A 13,662-nucleotide genomic window follows, 5' to 3' on the forward strand; every position below is an offset into this window, starting at 1 on the left:
CACTGCTTCCAAGAGACTGCCGGGATGGAATCCTCTCTGCCTCACATCACTATGTCATATCCCAGGCGCTACCCAAAATATAAAACTCCCTGATCATCCACTATCCCTCAGACTGCATCCTCATATTCTTCTTTTTGTTTTTAACCATCTGCAAGTATCATGTTTCTTTTTTTTTTTTTTTTTTTGAGACGGAGTCTCGCTGTATCGCCCAGGCTGGAGTGCAGTGGCGCGATCTCGGCTCACTGCAAGCTCCGCCTCCCGGGTTCCCGCCATTCTCCCGCCTCAGCCTCCGAGTAGCTGGGACTACAGGCGCCCGCCACCGAGCCCGGCTAGTTTTTTGTATTTTTTTTTAGTAGAGACGGGGTTTCACCGTGTTAGCCAGGAGGGTCTCGATCTCCTGACCTCGTGATCCACCCGCCTCGGCCTCCCAAAGTGCTGGGATTACAGGCTTGAGCCACCGTGCCCGGCTCATGTTTCTTAATATATGCCCCATACTGTCCCTTTCCTCCATCCTTTAGGCTCTTTCCATGTGTTCTAGATATAGAACATTATTCTCTGATCAGGAAATTCCTACATATTCTCTACCTCTTTTCAGAGGGTTTACTTCTTCTTTAACAGAAAACTGGCTGTCTCTTGCCAGTCCCCCAAGTAACTCATAAATTTATATGTCTGGCCTAGATTTTTCTATTGAGATTAAGATTCATAAATACCAGTGCTTGCTTTATGTCTCCAGTTGGATGTTCTCAGACTAAGATCTTCTTCTCAGACAGAACTCTTGATACTTTTTGTCTAAATCTTTCCTCCTTTAATTTCAGTCATTTCAATAAATGATACCTCCATCCACTTAGATGCTAAAATCAGGAAGTTATGGAGTCATCCTTTATAATTTCCCTAATCCAATTCAGTTTATCCTGACAGCCTGTTTCTTCTGTCTTCAAAATATCATTTTCCTTTTTTTTCCATTGCTCTTAACCAGTACCCTGGTAGTATTAGCCACCAAGTTTCACCCAGAGCCCCACAACAGCTTTCTGACTGCCCTTCCGTCTCCCACTCTGTGCTCCTTCAGGAATTCTCCACACCATAGCGAGTGAGCTGCAGGCACAGAAGTTAATCATGCTGTTACCCTTCTTAAGATCTTTCAGTGTTTTTTGTATCAGTCCTTTATGCAGCCCAGAAGGCCCTTTGTGATCTGGCTGCTGTCCTTCTCTCTAGCTCTTCCACCCACAACTCACTAGCTCTATCCTTCCTCCCTGGTTTTTTCTTTCCCTCCCTCCTTCCCTTCTTCATTTTTGTTTAACACATCACATTATCTCCCTCTGAGCTTTTGTGCAAGTTGTTCCATCTGCCTGGAATGTTCTTGGCTTATTCTTTTATCTTCCTTTTTTCAGCTTAATCCTTTCCTGTGGAATGTAAAAACAGACCTTCCTTCCTTCCTTCCCTCCCTCCCTCCCTCCCTCCCTCCTCCCTCCCTCCCTCCCTCCTTCCTTCCTCCCTCCCTCCTCCCTCCCTTCCTCCCTTCCTCCCTCCCTCCTCCCTTCCTTCCTCTCTCTTTTGCCTCTTATTTTCTCTCTCTCTTCTTTTCTCTTTTTTAAGAGATGGGAAGCCGGGTGCAGTAGCTCACACCTGTAATCCCAGCACTGAGGCAGGCAGATCACGAGTTCTGTTGTTCGAGACCAGCCTGGCCAACATGGTGAAACCCCATCTCTACAAAAGATATAGAAAATTAGCTGGGCATGGTGGTGCATACCTGTAATCTCAGCTACTCAGGAGGCTGAGGCAGGATAATTGCTTGAACCCAGGAGGCAGAGGTTGCAGTGAGCCGAGACTGCACCATTGCACTCCAGCCTGGGCAAAAGGGTGAGACTCCATCTCAAAAAATAAAAAATAAAAAAATAAAAAGACGTGGGCATGCTCTGTTGCCTAGGCTGAAATGCATGGTACATTTATAGCTCACTATAACCTTGAACTCTTGGGCTCTAGTGGTTCCCCCACCTCAGCATCGTAAGTAGCTGGGACTACAGGCGTGTGCTACCATGCTCAGCTATTTTTTAAATTTTTTGTTTGTTTGTTTGTTTTACTTATAAACTTTTTTATTATTATACTTTAAGTTCTGCAGATTTGTTACATACGTATACTTGTGCCATGTTGGTGTGCTGTACCCATCAACTCGTCAGCACCCATCAACTTGTCATTTACATCAGATATAACTCCCATCAGGTATAACTCCCAATGCAATCCCTGCCCCCTCCCCCCACCCATAATAGGCCCTGGTGTGTGATGTTCCCCTTCCCGAGTCCAAGTGATCTCATTGTTCAGTTCCCACCTATGAGTGAGAACATGTGGTGTTTGGTTTTCTGTTCTTGTGCTAGCTTGCTGAGAATGATGGTTTCTAGCTGCATCCATGTCCCTACAAAGGACACAAACTCATCCATTTTTATGGCTGCATAGTATTCCATGGTGTATATGTGCCACATTTTCTTAATCCAGTCTGTCACTGATGGACATTTGGGTTGATTCCAAGTCTTTGCCATTGTGAATATTGCCGCAATGAACATACGTGTGCATGTGTCTTTATAGCAGCGTGATTTATAATCCTTTGAGTATATACCCAGTAATGGGATGGCTGGGTCATATGGTACTTCTAGTTCTAGATCCTTGAGGAATCACCATACTGTTTTCCATAATGGTTGAACTAGTTTACAATCCCACCAACAGTGTAAAAGTGTTCCTATTTCTCCACATCCTCTCCAGCACCTGTTGTTTCCTGAGTTTTTAATGATTGCCATTCTAATTCTAACTGGTGTGAGATGGTATCTCATTGTGGTTTTGATTTGCATTTCTCTGATGGCCAGTGATGATGAGCATTTTTTCATGTATCTGTTCACAGTCTGTTGGCTGTATGAATGTCTTCTTTTGAGATGTCTGTTCATATCCTTTGCCCACTTTTTGATGGGGTTGTTTGTTTTTTTCTTGTAAGTTTGTTTGAGTTCTTTGTAGGTTCTGGATGTTAGCCCTTTGTCAGATGAGTAGATTGCAAAAATTTTCTCCCATTCTGTAGGTTGCCTGTTCACTCTGATGATAATTTCTTTTGCTGTGCAGAAGCTCTTTAGTTTAATTAGATCCCATTTGTCAATTTTGGCTTTTGTTGCTGTTGCTTTTGGTGTTTTAGACATGAAGTCCTTGCCCATGCCTATGTCCTGAATGGTATTACCTAGGTTTTCTTCTAGGGATTTTATGGTATTAGGTCTAACATTTAAGTTTCTAATCCATCTTGAATTAATTTTCGTATAAGGAGTAAGGAAAGGATCCAGTTTCAGCTTTCTACTTATGGCTAGCCAATTTTCCCAGCACCATTTATTAAATAGAGAATCCTTTCCCCATTTCTTGTTTTTCTCAGGTTTGTCAAAGATCAGGTGGCTGTAGATGTGTGGTATTATTTCTGAGGACTCTGTTCTGTTCCATTGGTCTATATCTCTGTTTTGGTAGCAGTACCATGCTGTTTTGGTTACTGTAGCCTTGTAGTATAGTTTGAAGTCAGATAGCATGATGCCTCCAGCTTTGTTCTTTTGACTTAGGATTGTCTTGGCAATGCAGGCTCTTTTTTGGTTCCATATGAACTTTAAAGCAGTTTTTTCCAATTATGTGAAAAAAGTCATTGGTAGCTTGATGGGGATGGCATTGAATCTATAAATTACCTTGGGCAGTATGGCCATTTTCACGATATTGGTTCTTCCTATTCATGAGCATGGTATGTTTTTCCATTTGTTTGTGTCCTCTTTTATTTCACTGAGCAGTGATTTGTAGTTCTCCTTGAAGAGGTCCTTCACATCCCTTGTAAGTGGGATTCCTAGGTATTTTATTCTCTTTGAAGCAATTGTGAATGGAAGTTCATTCATGATTTGGCTCTCTGCTTGTCTATTACTGGTGTATAAGAATGCTTGGGATTTTTGCACATTAATTTTGTATCCTGAGACTTTACTGAAGTTGCTTATCAGCTTAAAGAGATTTTGGGCTGAGATGATGGGGTTTTCTAAATATACAATCATGTCATCTGCAAACAGGGACAATTTGACTTCTTCTTTTCCTAACTGAATACCCTTGATTTCTTTCTCTTGCCTGATTGCCCTAGCCAGAACTTCCAACACTATGTTGAATAGGAGTGGTGAGAGAGGGCGTCCCTGTCTTGTGCCAGTTTTCAAAGGGAATTTTTCCAGTTTTAGCCCATTCAGTATGATATTAGCTGTGGGTTTGTCATAAATAGCTCTTATTATTTTGAGATACATTCCATCAATACCGAATTTATTGAGCGTTTTTAGCATGAAGGGCTGTTGAATTTTGTCAAAGGTCTTTTCTGCATTTATTGAGATAATCATGTGGCTTTTGTCATTGGTTCTGTTTATATGCTGGATTACATTTATTGATTTACATATATTGAACCAGCCTTGCATCCCAGGGATGAAGCCCACTTGATCATGGTGGATAAGCTTTTTGATGTGCTGCTGGATTCGGTTTGCCAGTATTTTATTGAGGATTTTTGCATCGATGTTCATCAGGGATATTGGTCTAAAATTCTCTTTTTTTGTTGTGTCTCTGCCAGGCTTTGGTATCAGGATGATTATTTTTTAAATTTTTGTAGAGAGAAAGGGTCTTGCTATGTTACCCAGGCATGTCTCAAACTCCTGGTCAGAAGTGATCTTCCTTCCCTAGCCTCCCTATTTCTTTTATATAGTGCTGTGATTTTCCCTTATCACGTTTATACCAATTCATATTCTATTCTTTAAAAAAGAACTTATTATAGAAAATAACTAGTAGAGAGCATAGTCATGGTAAACTTCCATTAACCCATCACCCATCTTCAAACACTGACAACTCATGACTGAGTATATTTCATCTATATTCATTCGCTGAAATTATTTTGAAAGAAGCCCCAGACCTTATGTGATTTTATATTAGTTTTATTTTTTGAAAGATAAACGTGTTTTAAAACACATGACAATATTATATAACATGTAAAAAATTAAATGGTTCCTTAATATCAACTATACAGTATTAAAATACACTTTGTTTGAATCCAGAAAAATTGAGTGTATACATTGCAGTGAATTGCAGCTATATGTCAATCTTTTAGTCCATGCGTTACCCCACCCTGCCTTTTTTCCCCCTTGAAATTGATTTGTTGAAGAAACAGATTCGTTTCTCCTATAGAACTTTATGAAGTCTGGGTTTTCCTTGTTGTTTCCTAATGGTGTTATTTATAACTTGTTCCCTTTTGCCCTTTAAATAAGTAGTTAGATTTAGACTTGGTCAGAATCTAACTGTTGATAATCTACTAAGTGATTATGGTTAGCAAAATGGTGATATTCACATTCTGTCTTTCCTTCCTCATTTGTTACATGCAGTATCTCTATAGAGAAACTTCCTAAAATCAACTACAATATTTAATTATACTGAGGTACAGTATATATGAAAGAGTATGAAAGGGAAGGGAAATGCTTGATATATTGTGTGTTAAAAGGTTTTAAGTAATGAAATGATTCTATAATGACCTCCAAAATGACTAATTAAGTTTTTTTGTTTCATTTTAATACGTATAAATTTAGACATACTTTATATCTTTAAATTGCAGGTATTATTTTAGTAATGCACAAATTGTTTCGTTTGACAAATGGGAGCCTCTGGAATCTCTTTGACATGCCTTAGTCATTTTTGTACTTAGGTGTTCTGTGTCTCTTTCCTTGGCTAGACTATTGGCTCTAGTCAATAGTCTAGGGGACTAGACTGTGTTGGGGGGATTTGTCTGTATTGTTTATCCTTTATCCCACACACAGACTCATAGTCTCTCAGTTAATATTTATTGAATAAAGGGTGGGATATTAAAATTTCATTAAGTGAAAGGCTGTCCTATAGAAGAGGACCTAGTTTATTTAGTCTTTGTGGATTCAGATCTTGAATCAGAGTAAAACTCACAGGAAGCATTTTTGTCTCAACTTAGGAAAGAACTAAATAATTTGAATTTTTGTAGAGGAGTTGGGGTTCCATCAAAATCTTTTAGGGACTGCTTTGTTCCAGGCAGTGAGAGTACAAGGATAGACCATCAAGCCAGTGAGGATCTTTTTGTCCCTTTGGGAGCCTGGATGATTACTGAGGTTACTTTTAATTGCAAAGTGATAAGACCCTAAAATCCTTTGTTGACAGATTTCATTTTTAGAAAGGTGTAAGTTTGGGTGGCTCAAAATTGCTGAAATGAACGTAATTTAATTTTTTCCTATGAACATTATATGCTACTCTAATATTATGTTTCTAAGTATTATGAGTTTGTGTATAAAACATTGATAATGATGAATCATGCTTAGTAGCAATCAATTCTTTTTATAGGTGATAATTGTTGATTGAATATGCCCTTTCCTCATTGCATTAAATCTTTTTGCATTGTTAGTCACATCCTAATATATAGCCATTCTACTATTGTTTTGTTAATCTTTGGATTTTATTCAAAAAGAAATTAATGTGTCCATTTTTGCTTTGCTTGGTTGTATTTTTGAGGTTTTACTGAAGAGCTATTTGCCCAACCAATGTCCTGAAGCATTTCCCAATGTTTTCTTTTAGTAGTAAGCTTCTACAAGCAAACAGTCAACAAAGTGAAGAGACAGCCTATAGAATGGGAGAAAATATTTGCAAACTGTTCAACAGACAAGGGATTAATAACCAGAATACATAAGGAACTCAAACAAATAGCAAAAAAAAAAAAAAAAAAAAATCACCCCACACTCCTAAAGATCGGTTAAAAAATGGGCAAAACATTTGAATAGACATTTCTCAAAAGAAGAGATATGCATGTCCAACAGGTGTATGAAAAAGTGCTCAGCATCATTAAAAATATGAGAAATACAAATCAAAACCACAGTGAGATATCATCTCACTCCAGTTAAAATGGCTTTTATCCGAAAGACAGTCTATAACAAATAGTGATGAGAATATGGAGGAAGGGGAATGCTTTTATGCTGTTGGTGGGAATGTAAATTAGTCCAGCCACTATAGAGAACAGTGTGGAGGATCCTCAAAAAACTAGAACTACCATATGATCCGGCAATCCCACTCCCAGATGTATCTATCCAAGAAAGGAAATCAATATGTTGAAGAGATACCTGCACTCCCATATTTATTGCAGCACTGTTCACAATAGTCAAGGTATGGAATCAGCCTAAGTGTCCATCAGTGGATGAATGGATGAGGAAAATGTGATAGAATATTATTCGGCCATAAAAAAGAATTAGATATGGTCATTTGCTACAACATGGGTGGAACTGGAGAATATTAAGTTGGCAAATAAGCCAAGCGCTAAAGACAAATAGCACATGTTCTCATTCATATATGGGAATTAAAAAATTTTTCTCATGGAGGTAGAGTAGAATGATGGTTACTAGAGGTTGGCAAGGGTAGTGGAGAGATGGAGGATAAAGAGGGGTTGATTAATAGGCACAAAAATATAGTTACATAGAAGGAGTAAGACCGTTTGGTAGCACAATAGGATGACTATAGTTAATAATAATTTATTGCATATTTCAGAATAGCTAGAGGAGTGGATTTGGAAAGTTCCCAACAAAAAGAAATGATAAATAATTGAGGTGGTGGTGGATGCCTGAGTTACCATAATTTGCTCATTACACATTGTATGCTTATATCAGAATATCACATATACCCTGTAAATATGTACAACTATAATGTATCCATAAGTTTTTTTTAAAAGAAATTAAGACAAACTAGTTTTAGTCTTCTTCCACTTCTCTCTGTATTACTTTGATATAGATTATGACAAGGTGTAATTACTGACAGTTTACCTTGAAATTCTAATTTATATTTCTAGAATAAAATATAGTAGTAAGCACTTTTGGGATATTCCTGAAGAGTAAACGTTAAAACAGTATTGAGATGACTTCTTATTCACACCTGAATAAGAATTGAATTTAGATGACAGTAACAATGTCATGAATATTTAAGCTTAATTTTTGAAATATGTGTGTAATAAATACAGTATAGTGAGCATTTTAACTAGCATATAAAGAGGGAATTAATAAATGAAACACTATTAGTATAACTTTAAAAATATTTTTAATAACTTTGCCAAAAATCTGTAAATTCTTCTGAAAATTTTGTCCTTGCCCTACTCCAGCTTTCTACTGACCCTCCCTCTGTAGCATCAACATTTCCTTCTATTGCCTCTAGACCAATACGGCAAGGAAACAAGAGCATTGTATCTATCTGTACTTGGTCTTATTTTCCTTTGCAGTTTCTCTTGATACAAAATCATAATGGAAGAGAGAAGCAGAATATATTAAATTTCCCAGAGTATATTAAATTTATTTTGGGTATACTGCTTTAATTTCCTTCATATCCTCTAGACACAATTTCTTCTAGGTGTTAGCACATGGACACTATTTTCAAAGATGACCCAGATAATATTTGTAATTTTGTTTTCTTGTGCTAAGTTATTCTATTAATTTGAAGTAACTAATGGAATAGAAGACCTTTAGGCTTTCCTTTGAGAATTTTTTTTTCCTTAAGAAAGTTCTCTTTGAGCTTCATAACCAGTTTCTTTTGAAACTGGAAAATGTACTTTGAGCTAAGTGGGGAGTTTTCCTTTATTGTTTTTGCAAAACATTAAATGAACAAATGAGTGGACGAGAAAATAAATAGGCTGTTTTCTTTATTGAAAGCTTCTAGACTTTGCTTTACTCCCACAAGAAAAATTTATATTTACACATTTAGGGCACACAGATGTGTGGACAGAGTTTCTGAAATTGACGGATTTAGATTTGTGCTTTGTGCTTAGAAACAGTTTGAAAGTTGGATCCCTTTTCAGCCTGGCTCTACCTGGCTACCCAATGTCCCCATTTCCTGTGCATGGAGATACTCTCCCCACTCCTGCCCAATTCTGTTTTTCTTGGTACAGCACTTTGGAACTCATGCTGCGTGATGGGCAGAATAAAGCAATGAGTCACGGCTCCTTTGGGCCAAGCTGGGAATGACAGTTACTGGAAAAATAAGAGAATAAGCATAAAGAATCTCTGAAATAAAATGGCTCTCTATACAGCTTAAAGCAACTACAGGCAAATTTGGCAGTAACTGCAGTAGAACGTTTTGTGGTAATATTAGCACAATTTAGAGCCCTTTTTTCATCATGTTATTTACCTGAATTAACATCTCCACTGGTAATCAAGCCCTGATTGCCTTCTGTTCATTAGCCTTTGATTTAATTAATAAGACTTGTTGAAGAGGGATCTTCAATGTTTCTCTGTAAACAGCTCTAATTTATTGATTCAATTTGAATTTTGTGATTATTTCAAGTTATTTAAATCGATGTTTGAATTACATGTTTTAAGTTTTCATAAAACAGGTTAAATCCTCAAGATAATTAGAAGACACAATGTTCATTTTGTTTTTCATACAGTAATGTATCTTTTTTGATATCTTTAAAAATTTCCATTTTGTAAATGAGTTAGTAACTTACACTTTCAAATATTTCAGGCCATACTAAACTTTAAAATAAGGCTGGGTGCAGTGGTTCACAACCTGTAATCCCAGCACTTTAGGAGAGCGAGGCAAGAGGATCACTTGAGCCCAGGAGTTCAATACTAGCCTGGGCAACATAATGAGACCCTTTCTCTAATTTTTTTTTTTTAAATTAACCTGGTATGGTGGCATGGCTCTGTAGTCTCAGCTGCTCTGGAGGCTGTGGTAGGAGAATCTCTTGAGCCCAGGAGATGGAGGCTGGAGGCTGCAGTGAGCCATGATCATGCCATTACACTTCGGCCTGGGCAACAGAGTGAGACCCTGTCTCAAAAAAAAAAAAAAAAAAAAAAAAAGATTTAAAATATACATGCACAAAAGGTAGACTATTAAAAAATTTCTTAATGTTATTTTTTTCCGCAGGTACCTTTTCTAAAAGTGGACCCAGTGACTTAACATTTTTACTAGGCTTTGAAAAAGAGATTCCGTAGTTGCTGAGTGTTGAGACATATAGATAAAAACTAATTAAGAAAGGAGAAAGTCACAATGACTCTTAGGTTAAAGAGCAATTTGATAATCAATATGATTCTTAATGAAAAACCAGTGAAGCAGTAGTAGAAAAGACTAGTGGTCTGGGCTTAGATTATTAAAGGTTAGTGAGTGTTTTGAAACATGTCTGCTGGGTGCAAAAACAATTAACAAAACATTCTACAAATTCTAAAACTTAAAGGAAATAAAACTTTTCTATATATAGATGCAGTAAATATAAAGAGACCACATCTTTTATTTGTAAAAAGAAAATAAACATTTAAAACTAACATGAAAGATGTTGAAAACTTTATAAAATTTTGGTATTTTTGAAATTTTTTGGAAATAATACTTTTAGTAATTTATTCTGGACTTATTTTGCAGGTATGTTGAGGAAAATATCAGTATACTATTATAACAGCATCAATATTCATCCAGTGAAATATTTTGAGAATCTACTCTGTGCCCTGAAGGTGCTAGATACTGGGCACATATCAGTTGATAAAACAGAAAAAGTCTCCTTTATTTCTGGAACTTATGGTGTAGTATATATTTTAAGGAAATTTTAGTTTCAAATGATGTAATACATAAAATCTCAGTGTCATGAACTGTTGAGATGATCATAACTTATTAAAAACAAACACTTGGAGGTTCAATTCATGGAGAATTCAGAATATGAATTCCATGAACTTAGGTCTTGTTTTTTTATGCAGTTATCATAGAAAATCTTTTCAAAGACCCTTTCCACTATGAAAATAATACAAATTAGTCAATGAAGTTACTTAGGGGGAATCCATCTTTAGTTGCACTTAAAAAATGAGTGTTGATTCAGTTAAAGGCTGGTGTCTTTTCATTGTGTTACAAGGCAATCATAGTTTCATGCCTGAGAATGTGCTTTAAGTATACAACCTACAGAAGCATGTGGTCCCTATATTCCAGAACTCAGTTCACAATACATGATCCATACAGTTAATGCTCTCAAGAGAAATGGAAAGCTTTGAGGGAAAAAGGTTGTGTGTGTGTTTTATGAGTGAGGGGAAAATATCTGTAAATGAGGAGAAAATTCCAAGCATTCTGGAATCAGTTACTGCCTCCTCAGGGAGCCAGTGATGAGCTCAACTGGGCTGAGAAAAATTCATGCAGAGGTCAGCACTAACTGCATCCCAGCGTCAAGCCCCGCCAAAGTGCTTAGTCCTAAAAGACGAAGTGAAGAGTACAAGGTACAGTCTCCAGCTGAACCCCATGTGCATAGTAATTTTTTTTTGCCTGTACCTAGAGCACAAACAGGATTTAAAAAATCAAGAAAAATATACTCAAGAGAAGAGTTTGCAGAACAGAAAAGCAGCAGGCCTGTCCTCTCTGCTAAAAGCAGGAGGAAAAAGAAACACAACTCCTAACTTTGAGGAGATGGTATGTTGTGGAGCCTTATAATCAGTCTCCCTATCCCATTACTGTAACCAGTAATAATGTATGTCTGTAATCCATTCAATGAGAAACGCCACTAAGATGGTTCAACTATGATGAATTCCTTGTTGTTTTGGGTTTTATGTCTATGGCAGTTTTTATTTTTTGAGCAAAAACAGACCAAGTAGATGTAGGTTTAAAAAAGAGACATTCAAATTCTTCCAAACTCAGATACTGGATTCTCTGGCTCACATAAGTTCTCCTTTGCTAGTTCTTGAACCTCTAGAGATCTTTGGTAGCCATTTAACTTGCAACAAGAAACCATTTTTGACCTATTAGATTGGCAAAATCAGACATTGAGAACATATAGCGTAGGTGAAGGAGGAGAAGCAGATAAGCTCTATTTGCTGTAGGAAAGGATACCAAATATTTATATTGGTATCCTCTATGTAGGATGATTCTCCAATATTCATCAAAATTGGAAATTAGAAATGCATGTACCTTTGACCTTGCAATTGCACTTTTAGGAATTTATCTTACAAACATATTTTTACATAGATGTAATTACACATACAAGAATATTTATTGCATCATTGTGGTAGCAAAATTTGGGAACAAGCTACATAGCTATCAATAGAGGACTGGGATTAAATATAGTATGATATACTCATACATAAGAACACCCTGTGGTTTTCAAAAGCAAAAGGCAGTTTTCTCTGAATTTATGTCACCAAAGTATGTTGTTAAGTGACATAAACAATATAGAGTGTACTCTGTATTGTATACTACTGTTTGTGTATGTGTGTGTATGTGTATATTTATGTGTATATATATGTGTGATACATATATATGGAAGTCTATATATTTTGTACCTTTTGCATTTTTAATACAGTTGTCTCTCCATATTTGAGGTTTCTGCATCTGGATTCAACCAACTTTGAATTGAAAATATTTGGGAGAAAATAATGTAATATAACAATTAAATTGATAATATAACAATTAAAATGATATGTGTAAAAAATACAGTATAACAACTATTTACATAGTGTTTATAATGTATTAGGTATTATAAGTAATCTGGAGATGATTTTAAGTGTATGTGTGGTGTACACAGGTTTTATGCAAACACTACAGCATTTTATGTAATAGACTTGCACATCCTCAGATTTGGTATCAGAGGGGATCCTGGAACCAATCCACTGAGGATTATATATGTGCTTTTGTTTTTTCCTATTTTAATTAACAAACAAACCAAATAAAGTATGGTTCTAGGCCCAGTGTAGGTAGAAAATAGAACACTGAAGGAGGGGACTAATATAGATAGTTACGTCTTTGATTGATGACAGAATTGACTGGATAAAAAGTTATCTCCATAGCACAATCTTACTTTTAATTGGCGCCAGCACATATTTAGAATGTGTCTGGAAGGACCATCTGCCTTGGATAGGTCTTGTGTAATCTTGTAATGGTAAAATATTCATAACTTTTTTGATGACATACTGTAATATAAAACACAACTAGACCAAATATAATTTTAGGAGGTTGTAGTAAAAAAGAAAAAAAAAGGAAAAAATGGGAATGGGTGTTGTTGAGAGAGAGAGAAGAATGTCAAGTTTCTGTCCTTGGGAATTGAATGACCTCAGCTAAAGACTGAAAATGAAGACATTTCAGCAGAAGGAACAAAGAGGGAGCTATTGGAGAAACAAAGGAACAGAGTTATTTTTGATTGCATGATTTTTAATTAATCTGAGAATAATTATCAAGTGTGGTGATTTGGTTAAATACCAGTTTCATTCTGGAAGGAACACAGTGAATCATAGAAAACTTCAGTTAAATCTTGGCCTGTGCAAGTATGAATATTTAAAATGTGAATATTTATCATGATGATATAGAATTACCAGCCTTATTGAAACTATCCTTGCTTTGGCGGTATAGTTGAGTCACTGACATTTTTAGCATAAAAGCGAATTTATTTAGTTTTATAAATTTTAAGGAAGACAATTAGAACTATAATGAGCACATACATTCATGGATTCACTTATCTTTCATTTCTCGCAGGGTAAATGGGAAGTTGGTAGCTCTGAAGGTGATCAGGCTGCAGGAAGAAGAAGGGACACCTTTCACGGCTATCAGGGAAGGTAGGCACTTTTCCTTGTTGATTTTGCTTTTGTGTTTCTGTGGTCCCCATAGCTATTTTAATATTATACACCTCTAAATATGCTG

The 13,662-nt window shown here is 36.4% G+C and overlaps 1 protein-coding gene across 4 annotated transcripts in view; it reads left to right on the forward strand.

Moving 5' to 3' along the window:
- Positions 1-13,662, forward strand: part of CDK14 (cyclin dependent kinase 14) — a 604,612-nt gene that overhangs the window by 182,892 nt on the left and 408,058 nt on the right. For all 4 annotated transcript variants that reach the window (XM_033194405.1, XM_033194407.1, XM_033194409.1 and 1 more), the window contains one exon: positions 13,498-13,577. In XM_033194405.1, coding sequence (XP_033050296.1) covers positions 13,498-13,577 — 80 coding nt within the window. The remainder of the gene's footprint in view (positions 1-13,497; positions 13,578-13,662) is intronic.

The sequence above is a fragment of the Trachypithecus francoisi genome, unplaced genomic scaffold (assembly GCF_009764315.1).
Source record: "Trachypithecus francoisi isolate TF-2019V2 unplaced genomic scaffold, Tfra_2.0 Lachesis_group4, whole genome shotgun sequence".
In the NCBI taxonomy this organism is placed as follows: Eukaryota; Metazoa; Chordata; class Mammalia; order Primates; family Cercopithecidae; genus Trachypithecus; species Trachypithecus francoisi.